This window comes from Scyliorhinus torazame, chromosome 2 (genome assembly GCF_047496885.1).
Source record: "Scyliorhinus torazame isolate Kashiwa2021f chromosome 2, sScyTor2.1, whole genome shotgun sequence".
Classification (NCBI taxonomy): Eukaryota; Metazoa; Chordata; class Chondrichthyes; order Carcharhiniformes; family Scyliorhinidae; genus Scyliorhinus; species Scyliorhinus torazame.
The window spans coordinates 42,414,604-42,440,097 of record NC_092708.1 but is presented as its reverse complement, the minus strand read 5'-3'; the positions used below and the strand labels follow the sequence as shown (position 1 = coordinate 42,440,097).

The window sequence follows — 25,494 nt, the reverse complement described above, 5'->3', positions numbered from 1 at the left end:
CGGACTCATTTTTAACAGGGGGTGAATGTGGTGAACCACTGTATTAGGGGATGTAAGGTAGGACCTGCACTACAGGTTCGCCGGTAGACCCTGCCGGCTGGCTCCGCCCACTAAGATCTGTCTAAATATGCATGACCTCCATTGCCCTGCCAATTTGCCAGTTGCAGCAGGAGGCCACGCATCTGACTGCAATAAAGCCACAGTTGTACCCAATCTGCGTTTTTTTGTGCAATAGATTGCGCATCAGTCATTTCAATTTATGATCACTAAGATGCAAATTTCAACAACTCTATATTGAATATTATTGCACTGTGCTGTGTTGTTTTTGCTGGTCGTGTTAATTTTCAAGTTATAAAATAGAAGGACCTGGGGAAAGAGTTTGAGAAGTAATGGCTTCGTTGTGGGGTGGTAATTGATATGGGGGGGGAGAGAGAGAGATCCTCCAGTCCAGCAGGGGGAGCGCTGAGGGGAGGACGGTGACGGTGGTTGCCGGATGGGACACTCTTGCCCGGCGATTGAGAACCTCCTCGTTGTTCTCAGCGTGGTCGCCGAGAGGAGTCGGTCGGAGCCGTCTGTCGCGGGGAACCTTTTCGTTCGTCTCTCCCTCTCTCCTCCGAGCAGCTCGGGTGGAAACCATGACGGAGGCGAAGATCATGGAGGCGGGCGGCCGCGCCCAGCAATCCATGTCGCTCGACCCCAAGTTGCAGAAGGTGTTTCAGCGGAAAATGCAGGGGATGAAGAAGAAGCCGCAGAAGGTGAGGGGATGGGGAGCTCGGCGTCCAGGGGGAAGGGACAGCTAAAGTTGACGGCGACGCCCCCCCCGGCCCGATGACCGTGTGGGTCGGCCGCCGCTCGGTGTCAGCAATGGCGCTGGCGCTGCCCTCTTTCCCCCCCCCCCCCGGGCCGTGCGGTCACTGGGTCCGGGAGCACGCGCTCCGGGCTCAGCTGTCAATCAAACTCTTGGGAGCAGCCACCGCCCTTGCATTGGCTTTCACCTACCTACCTACCCCGCCTTTGTGACAACCTGATCCCTTGGTCTCAGGAACTTTTCTCTTCTGAAGCAGCTTGAAGTGCAGCACAGAAATGGAGGCATCACCGTGGTTAGCACTGCTGCATCACAGCGGCCTGGGACCCGAGTTCAGTTCCGGCCTTGTTTGGCTGTGTGCATTCTGCCCGTGTCTACGTGGGTTTCCTCCGGGTGCCCCGGTTTCCTTCAGTCCAAAGATGTGTGTAGGTTCAGCAGATTGGCTATGCAAAGTTTCCCCCTTGAAGATGGGTCGGTAGATTGACATGATCAATGTGTGGGGTTACAGCGTTAGTGTGGGGGAGCGAGCTAAGAGTGCTCTTTCGGTGGGTCGGTGCAGACTCGATGGGCTGAGTGGCCTCCTCCTGCACTGCAGGGATTCGTGCTGCTTTGTCTTTCAGGTGAAACGCTAAACACTGTCCCTAAATGCTGCCTTGGGTAGATTCCCATGGCACTGTTTCAGAGAAGAGCAGGGTGCTCTGGCCAATATTTATGCCCCAACCAGCAGCACAAAAAATAGATGATCTGGTCACAGTCACTTTGCTGCTTGTGGGAGCTTACTTAGCCAATTGGCTATCACATTCCTACTTGTAACAGCAAGTACACTTCAAAAATACTTAATAGGCTGTTTAAAAAAAAAACTTTTGAGTTATCCAATGATTATGAATTGGGCCACTCTATAAATGAAAGTTTTTATTTATTTTATATTGGCTGTGGTGTATCACTATTACATTTCTGTGCCATGACCTGCATCAAATTCATTGGACTACATTAAATGTTGTTACATTGCTATTTTTGTTTTAGCAAATGTTGCATTTCCCACTGGTATTGCAAATGCAGTTGCCAAATGCTGCAAGTGTCACATCCAGTTTTACATTTGCTTTTAGAATCTCAAAACCACAGTAACAAATTGCTTTCAGCAGCAGCTTTTACTGTATCGTAAAAATAATATTAATGACATCTTGAAAATAAACATAAGGGAAATTTACACTTGAGGTAAGAAGGGAGTAATTAAGTGAGTGATAAACAGAAGGATTTTGAAGGGAGAAGTTCGGCTGAGAATTCTGGAAAAAAGACTCCGCATAAGACTCTGCCAATGGTGAGGTGAAGGGAGGGAGAGAGGGATTTACAATGAGGGAGAATAAGATTAAAACCATGTTTGAGAAGGGATTGCAGGATAAAGGTGCAGGATATTCCGAGTTAGGGAGCTGGAGTTGGAAGAACTTTGGATCATTCGGGAGGCAGAAGGGGTCATAGATAGCAGCTTCAGGGAATTAGTTACACCAAAGATTGGAGATAGGTGGGTAACTGTAAGAGGGACTGGGAAAAACAGTCAGTGCAGGGATCCCCTGCGGTCGTTCCCCTGAGAAACAAGTATACCGCTTTGGATACTTGTGGGGGGGGGGACTTACCAGGGGTAAGCCATGGGGTACGGGCCTCTGGCACGGAGTCTGTCCCTGTTGCTCAGAAGGGAAGGGGGGAGAGGAGCAGAGCATTAGTAATTGGGGACTCTATAGTCAGGGGCACAGATAGGAGATTTTGTGGGAGCGTGAGAGACTCACGTTTGGTATGTTGCCTCCCAGGTGCAAGGGTACGTGATGTCTCAGATCGTGTTTTCCGGGTCCTTAGGGGGGAGGGGGAGCAGCCCCAAGTCGTGGTCCACATTGGCACCAACGACATAGGTAGGAAAGGGGACAAGGATGTCAGGCAGGCTTTCAGGGAGCTAGGATGGAAGCTCAGAACTAGAACAAACAGAGTTGTTATCTCTGGGTTGTTGCCCGTGCCACGTGATAGTGAGATGAGGAATAGGGAGAGAGAGCATTTAAACACGTGGCTACAGGGATGGTGCAGGCGGGAGGGTTTCAGATTTTTGGATAACTGGGGCTCTTTCTGGGGAAGGTGGGACCTCTACAGACAGGATGGTCTACATCTGAACCTGAGGGGCACAAATATCCTGGGGGGGAGATTTGTTAGTGCTCTTTGGGGGGGTTTAAACTAATGCAGCAGGGGCATGGGAACCTGGATTGTAGTTTTAGGGTAAGGGGGAATGAGAGTATAGAGGTCAGGAGCACAGATTTGACGTCGCAGGAGGGGGCCAGCGTTCAGGTAGGTGGTTTGAAGTGTGTCTACTTCAATGCCAGGAGTATACGAAACAAGGTAGGGGAACTGGCAGCGTGGGTTGGTACCTGGGACTTCGATGTTGTGGCCATTTCGGAGACATGGATAGAGCAGGGACAGGAATGGATGTTGCAGGTTCCGGGGTTTAGGTGTTTTAGTAAGCTCAGAGAAGGAGGCAAAAGAGGGGGAGGTGTGGCGCTGCTAGTCAAGAGCAGTATTACGGTGGCGGAGAGGATGCTAGATGGGGACTCTTCTTCCGAGGTAGTATTGGCTGAAGTTAGAAACAGGAAAGGAGAGGTCACCCTGTTGGGAGTTTTTTATAGGCCTCCTAATAGTTCTAGGGATGTAGAGGAAAGGATGACGAAGATGATTCTGGATATGAGCGAAAGTAACAGGGTAGTTATTATGGGAGACTTTAACTTTCCAAATATTGACTGGAAAAGATATAGTTCGAGTACAATAGATGGGTCGTTTTTTGTACAGTGTGTGCAGGAGGGTTTCCTGAAACAATATGTTGACAGGCCAACAAGAGGCGAGGCCACGTTGGATTTGGTTTTGGGTAATGAACCAGGCCAGGTGTTGGATTTGGAGGTAGGAGAGCACTTTGGGGACAGTGACCACAATTCGGTGACGTTTACGTTAATGATGGAAAGGGATAAGTATACACCGCAGGGCAAGAGTTATAGCTGGGGGAAGGGCAATTATGATGCCATTAGACGTGACTTGGGGGGGATAAGGTGGAGAAGTAGGCTGCAAGTGTTGGGCACACTGGATAAGTGGGGCTTGTTCAAGGATCAGCTACTGCGTGTTCTTGATAAGTATGTACCGGTCAGACAGGGAGGAAGGCGTCGAGCGAGGGAACCGTGGTTTACCAAGGAAGTGGAATCTCTTGTTAAGAGGAAGAAGAAGGCCTATGTGAAGATGAAGTGTGAAGTTTCGGTTGGGGCGATGGATAGTTACAAGGTAGCGAGGAAGGATCTAAAGAGAGAGCTAAGACGAGCAAGGAGGGGACATGAGAAGTATTTGGCAGGAAGGATCAAGGAAAACCCAAAAGCTTTCTATAGGTATGTCAGGAATAAGCGAATGACTAGGGAAAGAGTAGGACCAGTCAAGGACAGGGATGGGAAATTGTGTGTGGAGTCTGAAGAGATAGGCGAGATACTAAATGAATATTTTTCGTCAGTATTCACTCAGGAAAAAGATAATGTTGTGGAGGAGAATGCTGAGCCCCAGGCTAATAGAATAGATGGCATTGAGGTACGTAGGGAAGAGGTGTTGGCAATTCTGGACAGGCTGAAAATAGATAAGTCCCCGGGACCTGATGGGATTTATCCTAGGATTCTATGGGAGGCCAGGGAAGAGATTGCTGGACCTTTGGCTTTGATTTTTATGTCATCATTGGCTACAGGAATAGTGCCAGAGGACTGGAGGACAGCAAATGTGGTCCCTTTGTTCAAAAAGGGGAGCAGAGACAACCCCGGCAACTATAGACCGGTGAGCCTGACGTCTGTAGTGGGTAAAGTCTTGGAGGGGATTATAAGGGACAAGATTTATAATCATCTAGATAGGAATAATATGATCAGGGATAGTCAGCATGGCTTTGTGAAGGGTAGGTCATGCCTCACAAACCTTATTGAGTTCTTTGAGAAGGTGACTGAACAGGTAGACGAGGGTAGAGCAGTTGATGTGGTGTATATGGATTTCAGCAAAGCGTTTGATAAGGTTCCCCACGGTAGGCTATTGCAAAAAATACGGAGGCTGGGGATTGAGGGTGATTTAGAGATGTGGATCAGAAATTGGCTAGCTGAAAAAAGACAGAGGGTGGTGGTTGATGGGAAATGTTCAGAATGGAGTACAGTCAAAAGTGGAGTACCACAAGGATCTGTTCTGGGGCCGTTGCTGTTTGTCATTTTTATCAATGACCTAGAGGAAGGCGCAGAAGGGTGGGTGAGTAAATTTGCAGACGATACTAAAGTCGGTGGTGTTGTCGATAGTGTGGAAGGATGTAGCAGGTTACAGAGGGATATAGATAAGCTGCAGAGCTGGGCTGAGAGGTGGCAAATGGAGTTTAATGTAGAGAAGTGTGAGGTGATTCACTTTGGAAGGAATAACAGGAATGCGGAATATTTGGCTAATGGTAAAGTTCTTGAAAGTGTGGATGAGCAGAGTGATCTAGGTGTCCATGTACATAGATCCCTGAAAGTTGCCACCCAGGTTGATAGGGTTGTGAAGAAGGCCTATGGAGTGTTGGCCTTTATTGGTAGAGGGATTGAGTTCCGGATTCGGGAGGTCATGTTGCAGCTGTACAGAACTCTGGTCCGGCCGCATTTGGAGTATTGCGTACAGTTCTGGTCACCGCATTATAGGAAGGACGTGGAGGCTTTGGAGCGGGTGCAGAGGAGATTTACCAGGATGTTGCCTGGTATGGAGGGAAAATCTTATGAGGAAAGGCTGACGGACTTGAGGTTGTTTTCGTTGGAGAGAAGAAGGTTAAGAGGAGACTTAATAGAGGCATACAAAATGATCAGGGGGTTGGATAGGGTGGACAGTGAGAGCCTTCTCCCGCGGATGGATATGGGTGGCACGAGGGGACATAACTTTAAACTGAGGGGTAATAGATATAGGACAGAGGTCAGAGGTAGGTTCTTTACGCAAAGAGTAGTGAGGCCGTGGAATGCCCTACCTGCTACAGTAGTGAACTCGCCAACATTGAGGGCAGTTAAAAGTTTATTGGATAAACATATGGATGATAATGGCATAGTGTAGGTTAGATGGCTTTTGTTTCGGTGCAACATCGTGGGCCGAAGGGCCTGTACTGCGCTGTATTGTTCTATGTTCTATATATAGATAATTGGTAGGATTTTAAACATGCTGGAAGATGGGGAGATATAGATCAAATCAAGAGTGGGCTTGATTTTTGAGCTGCACTTCATGCTGAATTTGATAAATGTAATAGCGACCAGTTTCAGTTTAGGGTGTGAGAGGATAATAAAGAAGAATAAAGGCACCAAAAGGATTTCTCGTCAGAAGAGCTGATATTGACGTTCTAGAGCTCTAAATAAGTGTTCTTGACAGATAGAATATGGGGTTCTCAGGTAAAGATGTGGATTGTGCATTGCTTTAAACCTCTGAATTATTCCAAATAGCACTGCATACAGTTGGTTGAAGTATCAAGGATATGATTTGCACTCTATACAATCCCACAAACACTAAGGTGAACAATCAATTCATATGTTTCTGCTGGCATAGACTAAAGGAGGAATGTTGACCACAACACAAGGCGAGCTCTTCAGATAAAGATATAGAGAGTAACCAGAATACACAGATGTGAACTTTATGTTTTATCTGTGGCACTAAAAAATTATATAGCATAACCTCTGTGCTGCATTGTATTGTCAACATAGAAAATAAGGTTAAACTCACTATCTCCAAATTCTGAGCTCACGAAAATTAGTGGTGTGATAAATAGCCTTAGATCGCAGGATGATATAGACGGGTTGGTCAGGTGGGCAGAACCGTGGCAAATGAAAAGTGAGAGTGATGCATTTTGGGAGAACTAACAAGGCAAGGGAATACACAATGAAGGGTAGGATGCCAGGCAATACGGAAGACCAGAGGGACTTTGGAGGGGAAAGTAGCATGTTCATAGGTAAATGAGGTGGATAAGAAGGCACATGGGATACTTGCTTTCATTAGCCGAGGCATAGAATATAAGAGCAGGGAGTTTATTATGGAGCTGTGTAGAACGTTCGTTAGGCCATAGCTGGAATCGTAGAATGCTTACAGTGCAGAAGGACTCCATTCAGCCCATTGAGTCTGCACCGACCCTTGGAATGATGACTCTATCCATGTCCACTCCCCCGTCCAATCCGCCCTATCCCCGCGACCCTATAACCTGTCTGCACATCCCTGGACACTTAACGGGCAATTTATCATGGCCAATCCACCTACCCCCCACATCTTTGGACTGTCGGAGGAAACCCACGAAGACACGGGGAGAACGTACAAACTCCACACAGTCACCCAACGCCGGAATTGAACCCGGGTTGCTGGCGCTGTGAAGCACCAGTGCTGGCCACCGTGCTGCCAACTACAACGCAACCCGTCACTGCCTTGTCTAATTTTGTACTAATCCCGTGGATTTCATTTTGCTAACAAATGGACACATGCCCATATACTCAGGCCTAAAGGAGATGGGAGACAGATGATGCATTTTTTTTTTTTTACAGAATCGTAGAATCCCTACAGTGCAGAAGGAGGCCATTCGGCCAATCAGGTCTGTACCGACCCTCTGCAAGAGCTCTCCACCAAAACCCACACCCTGTCTTATCCCAATAATCCTTTAACCTAATTTATACATCTTTGGATACTTAAGGGGCAATTTGACATGGCCAGTCCACCTAACCACATCTTTGGACTGTGGGAGGAAACCAGAGCACCCAGAGGAAATCCACACAGGCATGGGGACCATACAAACCCCACACACACAGTCACCAAAGGCTGGAATTGAACCCAGGCCCCTGGTGCTGTGAGGCAGCAGTGCGAACCACTGTGCCACCATGTCACTCTGGTATAGAGCTAGATTATTGTATGCAGTTCTGGTCGTCACACTATAGGAAGATTACACTAGATAGGGTGCAGAGGAGATTCACCAGGATGTTGCCTGGGCTGGAGAGTTTCAGCTATGAAGAGAGGCTGGTTAAACTGGGGTTGTTTTCCTTTGAGCAGAGAAGGCTAAGGTGACTTGATTGTGGTGTACAAAACTGAGAGACATAGATAGGAAGAACAAAGAAAAGTACAGCACAGGAACCGGCCCTCCAAGCCCGTGCCGACCATGCTGCCCGAATAAACTCCAATCTTCTACACTTCCTGGGTCCGTATCCCTCTATTCCCATCCTATCCATGTATTTGTCAAGATGCCCCTTAAATGTCACTTTCGTCCCTGCTTCCACCACCTCCGGTAGCCAGTTCCAGGCACCCACTACCCTCTGTAAAAAAACTTGCCTCGTACATCTACTCTAAACCTTGCCCCTTAAACATATGCCCCCTAGTAATTGACCCCTCTACCCTGGGGAAAAGCCTCTGACTATCCACTCTGTCTATGCCCCTCATGATTTTGTAGACCTCTATCAGGTCACCACTCAACCTCCGTCGTTCCAGTGAGAACAAACCGAGTTTATTCAACCTCTCCTCCTAGTTAATGCCCTCCATACCAGGCAACATCCTGGTAAATCTCTTCTGCACCCTCTCTAAAGCCTCCACATCCTTCTGGTAGTGTGGTGACCAGAATTGAACACTATACTCCAAGTGTGGCCTAACTAAGGTTCTATACAGCTGCAACATGACTTGCCAATTCTTATACCCAAATACAGCTGCAACATGACTTGCCAATTCTTATACTCAAATACAGCTGCAACATGACTTGCCAATTCTTATAGGAAGAAACTGTGCCCCTTAGTAGAGGGTCAATAACCAGCGGGCATAGATTTAAGATAAGGCGGAGGCGCAGTGAGTAGCACAGCTGCCTCACGGCGCCGAGGTCCCAGGTTCGAACCCGGCTCTCCGTCACTGCCCGTGTGGAGTTTGCACATTCTCCGCGTGTTTGCGTGGGTTTCACCCCCGCAACCCAAACGATGTGCGGGCTAGGTGGATTGGCCACGTTAAATTTGAAAAAATGAATTGGGTACTCTTTTTATAAAAAAAAAAAAAAAATTTTAAAGATAGATTTAAGAGGGGATTTAAGGAAAAGCTTTTTTACCCAGAGGGTGGTGGGAATTTGGAATTCACTGTCTAAGAGGGTGGGAGAGACGAGAAACTTCACAACATTTAAACATGGTATGGAGATGCCGGCATTGGACTTGGGTGAGCACTTAAGAAGTCTTACAACACCAGGTTAAAGTCCAACTGGTTTGTTCTGAATCACTAGCTTTCGGAGCACTGCTCCTTCCTCGGGTGACCCACCTGAGGAAGGAGCAGTGCTTCGAAAGCTAGTGATTCGAAACAAACCTGTTGGACATTTAAACATTTAGATGAGTCCTTGAAATGCCATAGCACACAAGGCTACGGACTAATTGCTGGAAAATGGGATTAAAATAGATAGGTGCAGAACCAAAGGCCCGGAGGCCCTCTTTCTGTGCTGTCAAACTCTTGACTATGAGAATGCTGCTACAAAGTGTACTATGCTGGTAATCAATGTAGTTCCTCCCTTCATTCATTATGGTCAACACTTCAGAATTGCAAACAGAGTTACCAAGCTGTTGGATGTTTTGTGACAACACTGGGTGCAGGGTGTTATAACGTTCATACGATGTTATAAACGTGTGAGGTAACCAGGTTAATGAAGGGTAAGACTGAGATTGTCAGATCTGAAAGGAGTGCTTTTGGAACCTAATTTTCAGTTAGATTTCCTTTGGCATTTGCAATCCCTAGTGACTAGGATTAATGAAGTATTAACTACTGCTCTAAATATAGTGCTTCAACATGGATGGAAGGTGTAGGGGGAGCAATTCCTATTCCCTTTAAAAGAGAAAAATACATTTGCTTAAATTTCTTTGACTATTTCAGATAGTTTAACTTTCCCTAATGGTGAGGAAAAACTGAAGCGGCTCTTGTAATTTTAATCAACACCACGCCCATCATTAGTGGATCAGCCTGAATTGTTCCCAATCTCCTATGGTTGCTGACTTCATTTCACCTGTGATTGCAAGCATTTCTTTAATGCAATTAACAATGAATTTAATGGAAACTTGACTTTTTGTACCATGTATTAAATTATTCTATAAATTAGAATGAAGAATATATCAAACTGCCCTGCAAATAAACGTGAATGCTGAGTGGACTGAATTTTTTATCTCTCAGGTTGAAAAGCTATCATCGGGTGTAATTTACTTGGGCCATATTCCCAGTGGATTCTTTGAACCTCAGATTAAGAAATACTTCTCCCAATTTGGAACCGTTTTAAGAGTTCGACTTTCACGCAGCAAAAAGGTAATGAGTATGTACAGTAGAAAACATAGCTCATCAAAGCATGAAACTCTTCAATAATTAGCACCACATTTGATCAAATCCTATTTGTGGGGATCTTGCATGAAGTGTATGTTTTTTTCGAAATGTATAGTCTTACGAACATCTGCTGGCAAGTATCACCAAGAGATGGGATGTTTGTCCAATCACATTGCTACTTTTTTTTTCTATAAATAGAGTGCCAATTTTCTATATATTTAGAGATATTCCAATTATAGGGCAATTTAGCGTGGCCAATCCACCTAGCCTGCACATCTTCGGGTTGTGGGGGTGAAACCCATGCAGACATGGGGGGAATGTGCAAGCTCCAAGGACAGTGACCCAGGGCCGGGATTCGAGCCTGGGTCCTCAGCGTCGCAGTCCCAGTGCTAACCACCAGTGTTCATTTTCATTTATTTATTCATTCATTGAATGTAATTTCTCTAGCAAGGCAAATATTTACTGCCCAACCCTAATTGCATGTGAGAAGATGTTGGTGAGCTGCCTTCTTGAACCGTTGCAGTCCATGTGGTGTAGGTACACCCACAGTGCTGTTAGGGAGGGAGTTCCAGGATTTTGAACCAGCGACAGTGAAGGAACAGCGATATATTTCCAATTCAGGATAGTGAGTGGCTTGTAGGCAAACTTCTTGGTGCTTGTATTCCCATGTTTCTTTGACATTTTTTTGAGGAGGTGACAAAAATGATCGACGAGGGTAGTGCAGTGGATGTTGTCTACATGGACTTTAGTAAAGCATTTGATAAGGTCCCTCGTGGCTGGCTGATGCAAAGGATTAAATCACATGGGGTCAGGGGTGAACTAGCAGGATGGATCCAGAACTGGTTTCGCCATAGAAGACAGGGGGTAGCAGTGGACGGGTGTTTTTCCGAATGGAGGTTTGTAACTAGTGGTGTTCCGTAGGGATCAGTACTGGGACCTCTGCACTTTGTAATACATATAAATGACTTGGAAGAAAATGTAGCGGTCTGATTACCAAGTTTGTGGATGATACTAAGATTGTAGGAGATGCGGATAGTAATGAAGATTGTCAGAGAATACAACAGGTATAGGTAAGCTGCAAAATTGGGCAGAGAAATGGCAGATGGAATTTAACCCGGACAAATGCAAGATGATGCATTTTGGTAGATCCAATTCAGGTGGGAGCTATAAAATAAATGGCAGAACCATCGGGAACATAGAGACACACGAGAGATCTGGTCGTGCAGGTCTACAGATCCTTAAAAGTGGCAGCACAGGTGGAAATGGTGGTAAAGAAAGCATATGGCATGCTTGCCTTCATAGGACGGGGTATTGAGTCTAAAAGCCTGAAAATTATGTTACAGTTATATAGAACGTGGGTTAGGCCACATTTGGAATACTGTGTCCAATTCTGATCACCACACTACCAGAAGGATGTGGAAGCTTTGGAGAGAGTACAGAAAAGGTTTACCAGGATGTCGCCTGGTATGGAGGGTATGAGCTATGAGGAGAGATTGAATAAACTGGGATTGTTCTCAGAGGCTGAGGGGCGACCTGATGAAAGTTTATAAAACTATTAGGGGTATAGATAAGGTGAACAGTTGGAGGCTTTTTCCCAGGGCGGAAATGACAATTACAAGGGGGCACTAGTTTAAGATGAGGGGGGAAAGGTTCAGTGGAGAGGTGCGGGGGAAGTTTTTTTACACGGAGTGGTGGTGGCCTGGAATGCACCGCCAAGTGAGGTGGTTGAGGCAGATACATTAGCGACCGTTAAGATTTATCTGGATAGGCACATGAACAGATGGGGTATAGAAGGATACAGGTGGTTGGTCTAGATAGGACATGTGATCGGCACAGGCTTGGAGGGCCGAAGGGCCTGTTCCTCTGCAGTATTGCTCTTTGTTCTTGTCTGCATCCCTCGTCGTACTAGATGGTAACAGTGATGGGTTTGCTAGGAGACTTGGTGAGTTCCTGCAGTGAACCTTGTAGATTGTTCTGCTGCCACTGTGCTTCAGTGATGGAGAGAGTGAATGTTTGAGGAAGGGTTGCCAATCAAGCGGGTTGCTTTGTCCTGGATGGCGTTGAGTTTCTTGAGTGTTATTGGAGCTGCACTCATCCAGGGAACGGAGGGGGAGGGGCGGGGAGTATTTCATCACACTCCTGACTGTTCCTTGTAGATAGTGGACAGGCTTTGGGGAACCAGGAGGTGAATTACTCGCTGCTGAATTCCTAATCTCTGACATGTTCTTGTAGCCACCGTGTTTATCTAGCCAGTCCAGTTCAGTTTCTGGTCAATGCCACTGGTTTAGCTCAAGCCCGGATACTGTCCAGGTCATACTGGACATGGACTGCTTTCATGTCTGAAGTCATGAATAGTAATGAACATTGTGCAATCATCAGCGAACATCCTCAATTCTGACTTTGTAATGGAAGGAAGATCATTGTTGAAGTAGCTGAAGATGGTTGGGCCTAGGACACTACCCTGAGGAACTCCAACCACCACAAGCATCTTCCTTTGTGCTGGGTATGATTCCAACTAGCTGACGGTTTCATGTGATTCCCATTAAATCCAGTTTTTCTAAGGCTCTTTGATGGCATACTCGATCAAATGTTGCCCTGATATCAAGAACAATCACACACCCCTCATCTCTGGAATTCAACTGTTTTGTCCATGTTTGAACCAAGGCTCTTGGTCAGAAGCTAAGATTGTTAGTGTATCTTCATACCCATAAGTTGTTTTATTTTACCCTTTGAGGAATAGTGGGGGGGTGGAATATTTCTGAGCTGATTATCAACACGTTGAACACTTCTTCCATGGTCAACCAGTTAGACTCGAACCCAGCGTTTCTGGTCCAGCAGTAGGTGCTCTACCGCTGCACCACATGGCCTCCTTAGGAGCTGAGTGACCCTGGCAGAACTCAGGCTGACTGTCAGTGGGCAGACTATTGTGAAGCAATCAATTTACAGATTATCGAGAGTAGAGTTTTGGGATGGTAATTAGCCAGGATGGATTTGTCCTACTTTTTATGTACAGGATGCACCTGTACAATTCTCCACATTGCCAAGTAGATTGCCAAGAATTTCCAGTATTATTCCAGTGCCTTCAGCCATTTCTTGATATCGTGTGGAGTGAATCAAATTGGCTGTAGACTGGTGTCTGTGATGCACAGCTGGATGTGGCATGCAGAGCTTAGATCTGATATGTTGATTGTGGAATCACTTAGCTTTATCTTTGTATGTGATTATTGGCAAGTAAGTAGCCCTGTGTTGTAGCTTCACAAGTTGACACCTAACTTGTAAGTATGCCTGATGCTGCTGCTGGCATGCCCTCCTACATTCTTCAGATTGGCGTAAATTAAATTTAAAAAAATATTTTTATTCAAACGCATTCCATTTTATACATAACTCCAAAACAAGAACAATACCCAATACCAAGCCTCGCACTCAAGGATGTGGTGTTCACACTCCACAGGGCCTCACCCCACACCCCATCCTCCAACACCATCCCCAACTCCTCCCACTTGGCCTTAACTCCTTCCACCGATACTGCGTCTTCAGCCATAATCCTTCCATAGATACCTGAGGTACTCCCCTCTTCTGACCCTGCAAGTGAAAGAACCCTCTCCATCAGTGGCGTTGGCGGTGCCACAGGGAATGTCAGAAAGATTTGTTTCACAAAATTGCGAGGCATCTGAACAAGTCAGACCATGAGAGACCACATTTCTCCAACAACTCCTCCAAACTCGCAAATCGTTCCTCCCAAGAACAGATCCACCATTCAATCCAAACCCTTTTCTTCCCACCCCCAGAACGTGTCATCCATCCTCGCGGGCTCAAACATATGATGTGCAGATCGGAGCCAGCTTCGATACGGCCCCCAATTTAAAATGATGCCGAAATTGTCTCCATATCTTCAGGGTGAGAATATTTCACCAGTGAGGACGGTAGCGCGGCTATCGCTAGTGCCTTCAACCCAGACCCTTTACACGATTTCGACTCTATCTGTACCCGGGTCACCTCCAGATCCCCACACGACGCCCAACTCCTTCTCCACATTCGCTGCCCAGTAATAAGGTATCAAACTCGGCAACGCCAAGTCTCCTGACTGTCCCTCTGAAGGACTGTCCTCAACAGGGCTATTGTATCGCCCATGGTGGGGATCAGGTCTGTCACATAAAGTAGAAGATCATCAGCCTACTGGGGTACCCTATGTTTCCCCTCCCCCCAATTCCCCATTATCCCCTTCCACCTATCTGAAGCCCTCGGCGCAATGGCCAAAAGTTCTATCGCCAACGCAAACAAGAGTGGGGGGGACAGAGAGCAACCCAGTCTCACTTCTCTGTTCAACTGAAATACCCTGAGCTCATATTGTTTATGTGCGGACACTGGCCTTCGGTGCTTTATACAACAATCATACCCACGACCAAATTTAGGCCCTATTCCAAATTTTTCCAGTACTGCAAATACCCCCATTCTACCCAATCAAAAGCCTTCTCCGCATCTTGTGCAACAATGACCTCCTGCTCTGTCCCCTCTGATGCGGGCAACACATTTAACAACCGCCACACATTAGATGACAATTACCGACCCTTATCAAAATCTGTCTGATTCTTGTTTTCCCCCCCCCCCAATAATTCGGGGGAGACACTGCTCCAGCCTTAGTGCTAGTACCTTGGCGAATATCTTTGCATCCACATTTAGTAGAGAAATCGGGTGGTAAGACCCACATTCCACAAGATCCTTGCCCTTTTTTTAAGAAAAGCAAACTGGACGCTTGCATCAACGTCTCAGAAATAGAACCCTGTGCTATCAAGTCCTCAAAACATCTCCACCAGCAACGGTAACAACTGTCCTTCAAACTTTTTATAAAATTCCACCGAGAACCTGTCAGGCCCCAGCGCTTTAGCAGTCTGCATTCGCCCAGCAGCTGTCAGGATTTCCTCCACACCCAAAGGCTCTTCCAAACCATCCCAATCTTCCTCCTCCACCAACCCCTCAAAATTTCCACCATATCCGACCCCTCCCCAGGTGGCTCCAACCTATAAAGATTATTATAAAATGCCTCAAACGCCCCATTGACATTATCTGGCGCGGATACCAAGACGCCACCCAAGCTTCAAACCTGATTAATCTCCCGGGAGGCCGTCTGCCTCAACTGGCAAGCCAAGAGACGACTGGCCTTTTCCCCATATTCTTAAATTATCCCCCTTGAGTGCCGTAACAGGTGCACCGCCTTATTTGTGAACAATAAATCAAGCGGCATCCGTAGTTTCCTCCTGATCACTGAAGTATATGCCATCTACCTCAAAGATCTCATCTACTGGCCTTTGTCATTCATTCCTTGTCTTCCAATCTATCTGCTCCTTATGCAAGATTATCTCCCCTCTCATCACTGCCATCAGGGCCTCCCATAGAATTGAGGGTGAAATCTACCCATTCTTATTAAACCCTACATAATCCTCGATCGCCCCTGATATCCCTACGCACAGCCCCACATCCAAACTCCATGCTGGTCGCTGAATTGGCCCTGTCTCCAATACCGATGTGGGGCATGATCCGATAGAACGATCACGGAATATTCCACTTTCTTCACCCCTGGTAGCAGAGACCTCTTCTTCATGAAGACGTCAATCCGGGAATATACTTTATGCAATGAATTATGCAAAAGAAGGGCAGCACAGTGGTTAGCACTGTTGCTTCACAGCGCCAGGGACCCAGGTTCAATTCCGGCTTGGGTCACTGTCTGCGGAGTTTGCACATTCTCCCCGTGTCTGCATGTGGTTCCTCCGGGTGCTCTGGTTTCCTCACACAAGTCCCGCAAGACATGCTTGTTAGGTGAATTGGACATTCTGAATTCTCCCTCTGTACGCGAACAGGCGACGGAGTGAGGCAACTAGTTTTTCCACAGTAATTTCATTGCGGTGTTCATGTAAGCCTACTTGTGACATTAATATTAAAGATTATTATTAAAGGGGGATAATAGTTGTTACATCCTACTGTTCAGTAATATTTAAATGAGCACTGTATGGAGTTTGCACATTTTCCCCGTGTTTGTGTGGGTTTTGCTCCCACAACCCGAAGATGTGCAGGGTAGGTGGATTGGTCACGCTAAATTGCCCTTTAATTGGGTACTCTAAATTTATTATTTTTTAAATATTTAAATGAGCAGAGAAGCTGTAGTAAATTAATTCAAATCTCTGAAATATTGTGTAAAATGTTGACTGCAGAATGAGATATTGGAGCAAACAGAATATGGAAATGTGTTTGTACTTTTGATTTGAGTGAAGGTCACCTGCTAATGTTGAAGTGCAAAACTGGAAAGTAAATGCAAATGTGTCTGGTGAACCCTTGAGTGCAAATTAGGTTATTTCTATGAAAACTGCATAATTCTTGGTAGGAACAGAGACTTTGTGCAATTTCAGAACAATGCGAGGCAAATTAAGCATTCCGTATGCATTCAAATTTTACTTTGAAACGTGAATTTCCAACCATTTTTAAAAACCAGTTACTTTCCTCCTTCCGGTCTTGTTATTGTACATCATTCCCTGTGGAGCCACTAGTACATTGCCAAAGTGATCATTATGCAAAACTGGGCTGGAGCATCAGCAAGCTGCTTGGGCATGCAGGCCTTTACAGAACACCCAATTCTGTCCTCCCTCCCACATCATCCACACGTGGGCAGCACGGTAGCACAGTTGCTTCACAGCTCCAAGGTCCCAGGTTCAATTCCCGGCTTGGGTCACTGTCTGTGTGGAGTCTGCACGTTCTCACCGTGTCTAGGTGTGTTTCCTCCGGCTGCTCCGGTTTCCTCCCACAGTCCAAAGATGTGCCGGTTAGGTGGATTGGCTTTGCTAAATTGCCCTTGGTGTCCAAAAAGGCTAGGTGGGGTTTCTGGGTTAAGGGGATAGGTTAGAAGTGTGGACTTAAATGGGGAGTGCTCTTTCCCAGGGCCAGTGCAGACTCAATAGGCCGAATGGCCTCCTTCTGCACTGTAAATTCTTTGGGCTCTCAGTTCAGGGTCATTGAATATTGATAGGATTGGGAATCCAGACTCGCTGTTCGTCCTCTTCTGTTCTCTGACCCACAGGTGGTGAGTTTAGTTTAGAATTGAGTCCAACAGGTTCAAAATTCCTGTCCATTCCATCAGCAGCTGTTGAAATGTTAAATCCTCAGTTTCTTTACCCGTCAGTCTGGCCTCAATAAAAGTCGAGATGGATTTGCAGGTACAGCATTAGTTATTTTATTCAGCTTGCAAGCTTTCTCAGTTCACAGCAGTACAGAATGCCTCTCGTTCTCTGTACCTCCGGAATCGAGTGAGGCTATCAAACAAAGAGCTCTGTACTGATACATTCAAATGGCATCAAGTTTCACATACTCGACGCCCATAGGTCATCCTATGTCCCTCCTGACCTGTTTGATCTATTCTGATTGGCTCACTTCCAATCCCTTCCTCTGGCCCCTATTATTCAGCATCACTCTCGTAGACACACCTCTTCCTGCTTTTCCATGCGGTCTGAAATCCTTTGTCTGTGAACTAACCAGAATTAAAGTGGCTTATCTTCTACATTACATTAACTAATATCTCTAAAGTAACTATTTTATATCACATTCGTCAGAAATATAATTTAGGCAAGCGTTTCTGTAGAAACTTGTATGACCAGACCAAAAAACATAGCAGTCAATCTCGAGACTATAATGGGAGAAGCAAGCTGCTGGAGCATCCCTTTCCTCAATGATCGCAAAGCCCTGTATGTGGGTAAAATAAGACTAGCTTGAAGCATTTGCAGCTGATTTGAGTGCCAGGTGGATGATCTTTCTAAAGCCTCCTCTTGCACTTCCCACCAACACAGGCACTAGTTTTCAACCAATTCAACTCGCTCTGTGTGGCATCAAGAACTGGATGTGCACTTGAACAGCAGTTGCTGTGGCCTCTGACAACATCCTGCCTAATGATAAAGACCTGGGTTGCAGAACTAGTTCTACTTCTAGCTAACTTTTCCATTACAGCTACAACACCAGTGCGTACCCAACTGTACAAAATTGCCCACCCATATCCTGTCCACAAAAGACAGAACAAGTTCAATGCGGACAATTGCCGCCCTATCTGCGCTCACTCAATCATCAGCAAAGTGATGAAAGTAGCCATTGTCATTAATTCTATATGCATTCTTTAGTGCTGTCATTCCTTTTTACAGACTTCCCTGCATTTACTTGTTTGTTAGTTGTTACCTTGAGTAAATATGCACTTCCTTCCACTGTGCCCTCCCAGACTCCCCCCTCATTCCAATATCCAATATTTTGTCCTTGCTAAGTTCGTTCAGTTGCCCTTCCCACTACCATACTAGTTTAAGTCCGTTCCATTTACTATTTTGTTCTATAACTTTGCCATTAAAACTTCCCATCAGCCTCGTCAGGTTTTGAATCTATAAAAATGGTTTATTGGCCAGTTACCTGTTGGTAACTTTTTTACATTCTCAATATGTTAACCAAATTGATTTGCTGTCAATTCCAGTTCCTTTGCTATCAGGTCACAAACTAAATCGTTCCAGTTGGAAAGTTTATTTTAATTTTTTTCTTTTGGCTGGTGACGGGTAAAGTAATTTCATGTACATGCAGAAGTTTGAACAAAACAGCAGATGGCAGCATTTCTATCCTCGTACATGCACTTCAATATTCTATCTTGTAAAATTTAAACTCTATTTGGATATTAAGAGTATTACTTTACTTATGTCAATGATTAATTTGGAGAGCCTAAATCAAAATATTTCATAATTGTTGATACTGGGAGTTTAGGAGAAAACAATATTTTTTAAAAATTCAGTTCGATCTTTTCTATAACTATGCTATAACTTTAAAGGCTTTAGAAGCAAATTTCCTGAAGTGTTTTTTCATTAGTCATTGAAAAGTCTTATCTGGGTCACTTTCTTAAGAACCACGCCTCAGACAAAAAAAAGTTGACTTCAGTTGCATCTTCCATTTATGGAATGACAGTGGGAGCAATCTGTAACAGGCAATTATCAGTTCAGTTGGGTATCAAGAGCCTGGGAACGGTTGAATTTAGGACTTGCAAGCAATTACCTTTTTAAAAAAAGATCTTTTTTTCCCCAGATTTGAAATTTTCTGAATGCAGAGAATTTGAAAATTATTTTTTGAATAAACTGTTAATTTACAACCTTGCCATTAACATGCTATCAGATCAGTTTATGGTAACTAAGCAACTAACATCTGATACAATTTCTAATTCTTACCATAGATGACATGCTTGTGTACTATTTGAGTGATGCATTTTATTTTAAATTTTAGACTGGACATAGCAAAGGATATGCTTTTGTGGAGTTTGAGTGTGACGAAGTTGCCAAAATTGTTGCCGATACTATGAACAACTACTTATTTGGTGAAAGGCTCCTAAAATGTAAGTATTTGACCCAATTCAAAATTAGGGTTTAATGTGCACATTATGCAAACTGGCCTCCTGTCAGTGGCTTATTGGGAAAGTATTCACTGTCAGAATTAATTCCATTTGAATGACATCTGGCTAAATGCGAAATTGCCATTATCTGGCACCTTTCTCTTTGGCAGATTCTTGGGTATAATCCTAAGAGCAATAGCTCCACTCCAGTACCTCGCTTAGGTGGCCTTGTGGCAGACGACTGGAGTGAGAATGATAGTTGGATTTATTCTGCCCCTTTCCACCTATTCAATATATTTAACTCAAAAGCTTTTCATGGGCCATTAAATCAGAAACACAAACTATAACCCACCTACCCCATTAGCCTAGGTCATCAAGGCCAGTTATAACCCTACTTGGAACAAATCTCTTCTTTGAAACTACTGTTTGTCACTAAGGTTGAGACCACCCATTCAGGTGTCTCCGAACCATCCCCCTAGCTCACCAAGCCAAACTTCTTTTTAAGGTCCCTCATTATCTTGAACTTGCACCTTTCTCTCTCTTCTCTCCTCACTCCCCTTGGGCTCCCTCCATTCCATTCCCTCATCTTGTCCATGAGGCCCACCTCCTGCTCCCTCAGCCAATTGCCACCAAATCATTGCCCAACCAACTGGTCCCCATTTTAACTGATATTGCTAACAGTTCCTTCTCACGTACTGGCATTGTCATCACTGCCACCTCTCAAAGAAAGTTGAAAGGAAAGATACATGCCTCTATCTACCATTTCCTCATACAATAAACTTGTGGCTTTGTGAAGGGAGTTGGTGAAAAAAATTGTTTTTTAACCATCCCCATCCCAGGCTAAGAAGGCAAAACTGCGGTGGTGGGTGGGTGGGTTGGGTGGTGGTGGTGGTTCATACATGTTCCATTTGTGTATCTTAGTCCACATTGCTATGAGCCTCTGAAACAGATCACATGGCCCTTCTTTGCAGCTGGCAGAAACTTGAAAAAAGGGTTATTATAGTACGTTATTTCATTTCTGGTTCTGTGGTGCTTTGCCACGTTTTTCAATGTTAAAATGCTGTAGAAATGCAAGTTGTCAACATTTACCTACCCAAGGATGTAGTGAATACATACAGTACTCATTTCTTTCAGGTCAGGTTCTTCCACCAGAAAAAGTACACGCACAGCTTTTTAAAGGTGGTAATACAACTTTTAAGAAGCCTATCCTCCCGGCCGTTGCTCGTTACAACAAGAAACGAACCCTGAAACAACAAAGCGTGATGTCAAAGAGACTCCTTGCAAAAGAAGGGCGATTACGAAAAAGGCTTGCCGAGAAAGGAATTGACTATGACTTTCCTGGTTTTGTAAGTTTTCTTCATGCATTTAATCCTAAATGTGATTATCAAGTCTTGTATTCTTCGATTCATACAATAGGCAGATGGTTGGCTGCAAGATTTTTCCATTGTGTTTTAAAAAAACTTTTAGTTCCTTTAACTTTAGTGCCAACTGGTGATTCCCTGGTCATGGTGCACTTTTTGGTCATTTGTTATTCACTTGTCCATTTAAATTAAATTGGTTTTGGGAGTGGACATTTCCCTTATGTGGCAGCTTCTCAGCATGATGCTGTGCATCAGTTATAAATCTATTTTAAATAGTGGGTTGATTTTGGCAGTTTCTTTTTATTTATCAGTATGGCTTTAATGGTGTTTCCTTGGATTGGATATTTGTGGGGGCCAGGGGGAGGAAAGTGACGGTCAATGCATGATTTTCAAAATGAATTTTTTTTTATACAACTTTGAATGTATTATCCGAGCATAAATTATTTTCAGCTGTGATCTCAACGTATATAAATTAATTAAGATTTTCCAATGTCAGGATATCTCAATAGAAATACCTGATTTTTCAAAACTAAATAGCAGCCTTGCAGCTTCAAAGTGCAATATTGTTTATCTACGGATCAATATTCGATTCGGGAGATTGAAGATTGATTGTGAAAGGATTTATTATTTCTTGTCCCTTAGGCTGCACTGCTGCCTCAAAAGAAGATGCAAGTGTCTACAAAAATGAATGATACAGTAAACAGTCAGGTCAGTTGAAATGCTTATCCAGGAAATAGCTGGTTACTGGAATTTACTTGGTGTTTGTATTGTTCTATATGTAACTTTGAATTTAGTGCAGTAGTTTTTCTTTACAATTGAATGAGCAGCCCAGTGGTTAACGCTGCTGCCGCACGGTGCCAGGGACCCAGGTTTGCACATTCGCCCCATGTCTCCATGTGTCTCCTCCCACATGCCAAAGATGTGCACGTTAGGTGTATTGGCCATGCTAAATTGCCCCTTCATGTTAAATGGTAAGGTGGGGGAGATGGACCGAGGTCGGGTGCACTTTCAGAGGATTGGTGCAGATTCAATGGGCCAAATGTCCGCCCCCTGCACTGTAGGAGTTCTATGATTCTAAGATATTAGGTTAAAGATTTCTATTATCGTGCAAGTCACAGGATATATTTCTTCAGTTCAAACAAAAATCACAGAAGGATCCCAGACCACGATGTCCACTAAGTGACACACATACTCCTTCTCCAGGATCCCCTAAAGGCCTGCAAAATAATGTGGTTAATTTTGAAACCTCCAATGTCAATCCAGTTGACAAATTTGGGGTCCCACCTTCAGTGTGCTTTTAACATAGAATCACGGCTAAGTGTTTCAAACAAGAAGTGCCCAGTTCACCAGAGCCAACTGGAACATTTAGTTTATCTGCCACAAGCAGCACGAAGGAAACCGGCAGCATGCAAAGCCAGCACCTAAAATAGGAATGCAGCTCTTGACTTCCATCTGGTTCCATCTAGGGGCTGGTTTAGCACAGGGCTAAATCGCTAGCTTTGAAAGCAGGCCAGCAGCACGGTTCAATTCCCCTACCAGCCTCCCCGAACAGGCGCCGGAATGTGGCGACTCGGGGCTTTTCACAGTAACTTCATTTGAAGCCTACTCGTGACAATAAGCAATTTTCATTTTTCATTTTCATCCCTCCTTAAACCAGGATCCAAGTGGTAAGCTTGGACTCTGAAATAGTATCCTCATTTAATCATAGAAATTACAGTGCAGAAGGAGGCCATTTGGCCCATGCCTCCACCCTATCCCAGTAACCCCACCTAACCTATGTGGACACTAAGGGGCAATTTAGCATGGCCAATCCACCTAACCCGCACCTGGACTGTGGGAGGAAACTGGAGCACCTGGAACAAACCCACGCGACACGGGGCGAAAGTGCAAACTCCACACAGTCACCTGAGGCTGGAATTGAACCTGGAGCTGTGAGGCAGCAGTGGTAACCACTGTGCCAACGTGCCACCCACTGGAACCCTTTTAAGCTTCAGCTGGGATTGCTGCAGTGAAACCAAAGGGCGCCAGGCCCGATCATGAACTTGCCCAACCTCCAAATAAATGCATATGTTACTAAGTAGACATCAGGAAAAGGAACACAGCTTATTTTCTTTCTTCCCTTCCTAATTTGAATACATTAGTTGTAAGATCTCTGCCATCATCTTGGATATTATGTTCCTTCTGGCCTGTGTCTCAGATACTCATTGGTTATCGGGAGAACAGAATTTAAAATATTGCAGCAGAGAAGCATAATATGCCTTGCCGGCCCATCTGTGACCGCTGTCCAATTAATCCTGTTCCTTACTCTTCTTTAGCCATAGCACTGCATTTTTCCCCCTTACAAAATATCCCTTAAAGTTACTATTGAATTCTTTCCCACCAATCTTTCCTGCAATCAATTATAGACGTAATTTAATATGGGAGGATAAAAATCCTCCTTGTTTCTCTTGATAATTGTTCTAAATTGGTGTTCACTGATTACCAATCATCACACCAGTGGAAACTATTTTTCCTTATCTATTCTATCAACGCCTTTCAGAAATTTGGAAACCTCCATTAAATCACCATTTAAACTTTATCTGCTTTAAGAAGAACAATCCAGATTTCCTAATCTCTCCAAGAATGATTTTGCTAATTTTACAACCGAATTATATTAGTCTTTGAATGTCTGTGTGCTGGATGCAAAAAGTGTTTTAAAATCTGATGCTAAAGTACATATTTGAGTTGTAACTATAACCATTTCCCTTAGGATGTAACTCCTGAATGCACACCTACTGTTCTAAAGCGACGCCAGTCTTTAAAGATGCTCGATGATACAGACGATGAAATCACGTTCAAAGTAAAGCCCGCTGAAAGGATTGTCAAACAGAAAACCAAGTCGACTACTTCTCTATGTGGAAAAGTGCAAAAAACAAACAAATTAAGGAAGACTAAAAGAAAAATTCCTGGCAAATGAAGTATGAAGAATTTGTAAATGACGAATCCCAAAACACACATAGTTGCCTCTGCAGAGTATTAGGAACTGCCAATCATTGATGTGCTCTGTTGTGGAGAGTGCTTCTGAAATATTCCAACAAAGAAATAGCCTTAAGGTGTCCTAATCATCTCCGTTCGTGTATTAAAAGTGAAAAGTTCTGCAATTGCACAGATATTTTTGTCAATATTTAATCTCGTAACCCCCTTCCCCAAAATAAAATCAACAGAATACTTTGGTGCAGTAATTCAAAAAAATGCTGATTTAAATGTATGGTATTCTAGCTAAATAATTTTTAATCAAGGTAATTTCAACAGATTTGAAAACAAATGTATTGCCCAAAAGAGGCATTTTAAAATTATAACTTGTTTCTTTTTAATTATGAACTAATGTGATAAATACTGAATGTCAATAAAAGACATAGAATATAAAGGGGTTGCAATGATGTAGCAAGTCGTTCATCATATGAATGGAAAAGATCACAATGCTTGAGGTGTTCGCCCTTTACCAGAATACTGGATGAGTCATTGAGTCAATTCTGTGGTCAAAATAGACAAGATTTGTGAAAAGACAGAAAGAAATGTACCTGTACTATCCTTTCTGAGCCTGACTATGAGGGGGGGAAACTTGATATATATTGAAATTTTGGAGTAGCAAGGATCTCAATATAAAATTGTCATGTACGGCAGATTTGGTCCTTTGTGACCAGCTTTTATATTTTGGATCTCCTGAAACTCTTGACTACCTGCTTGTAATCAACACCTCTGGTTACACCTCAGTGATTAATACATGATTCATCCTTTGTATCACTCTAAATGTGCCGCCCATATTTCATTTCTCATGTAATTTTTAGTAATTGGCCACTTGAACAGCTGTACCCACCATGTTTTGATATGGAAATGACATTATTACTTTTGGTATTTAATATACTTCAAAAAATGAATTGCAGGTAGTGTTGTGTAAATGGACGACTGGAGGAAGAAAATTCAACAGGCTGAAGCAAATTATATCTTTATGCTGTGTTTCACTCAGTCATCACATACTCACTACACAAAGAGGTTACATTCAGACAGAATTAAACGTGCCTTTTATAACAATTCGTTGGTATTTAACTATCAAATTGAATTTGCATGCATCGTTCAGCATTATATGCAGGAGATATGATGTGTAGTCTTTTTTAAAATCAAAATGTGGGTATCTTATTTGTTCGATTTTTGTAAATTGTAGATCACAGTACTACAAACTGAGTTTTCCTGTTCCATCCAAAGATAAAACGGATCATAAAGTACCCTGTGATACATTAATCTACTCATCCAGTAATAAATGCAACATAAAGATGTATCAAGTTTAATCTGGTATCATGTTTGTGTATGCAAGATAATACATCAATTTCCTGTCATGTTGCTCCATGGGTCAAAAATACTGTTTTGTAAAATACGTTGATCAGTAAGTTTTGAAATGTAGTTCATTTTATGTTTTGCTTTCGTAAACCTTCCGAATATATGGAAAGTAAGAGCAACAGTGCTCTCAGTTACATGTTGATGGGAAATGGGTTGCTGGAACCATGCATAACGTTACTGGGGAGTGGGAACTTTGTAGTTCGGTAGTGTTGGGAAGGTGGTGGTTC

The 25,494-nt window shown here is 44.0% G+C and overlaps 1 protein-coding gene across 2 annotated transcripts; it reads left to right on the top strand.

Annotated features, from left to right (window-relative positions):
* The first annotated feature begins 523 nt into the window (after positions 1-523).
* Positions 524-25,208, top strand: nifk (nucleolar protein interacting with the FHA domain of MKI67). 2 transcript variants are annotated; one of them, XM_072470624.1, is made up of 6 exons: positions 525-755; positions 10,001-10,129; positions 19,427-19,535; positions 20,667-20,878; positions 21,536-21,601; positions 23,643-25,208. In XM_072470624.1, the coding sequence occupies exons 1-6, from the start codon at positions 636-638 to the stop codon at positions 23,847-23,849; spliced, it is 843 nt and encodes a 280-aa protein (XP_072326725.1). In that variant the 5' UTR covers positions 525-635; the 3' UTR covers positions 23,850-25,208. The 2 variants fall into 2 exon arrangements, with proteins under 2 accessions (XP_072326734.1, XP_072326725.1); XM_072470633.1 differs by lacking the exon at positions 10,001-10,129 and having other exon boundaries at positions 524-755.
* The last annotated feature ends 286 nt before the right edge of the window (positions 25,209-25,494 follow it).

Excerpts from the sequence above, each read along its gene's own strand:
- nifk (XM_072470624.1), top strand. The coding sequence starts at position 636 with ATGACGGAGGCGAAGATCATGGAGGCGGGCGGCCGCGCCCAGCAATCC. Across the intron at positions 756-10,000 it reads TGAAGAAGAAGCCGCAGAAG|GTTGAAAAGCTATCATCGGG; the intron begins GTGAGGGGATGG and ends TTTATCTCTCAG. Across the intron at positions 21,602-23,642 it reads ATGATACAGTAAACAGTCAG|GATGTAACTCCTGAATGCAC; the intron begins GTCAGTTGAAAT and ends CATTTCCCTTAG.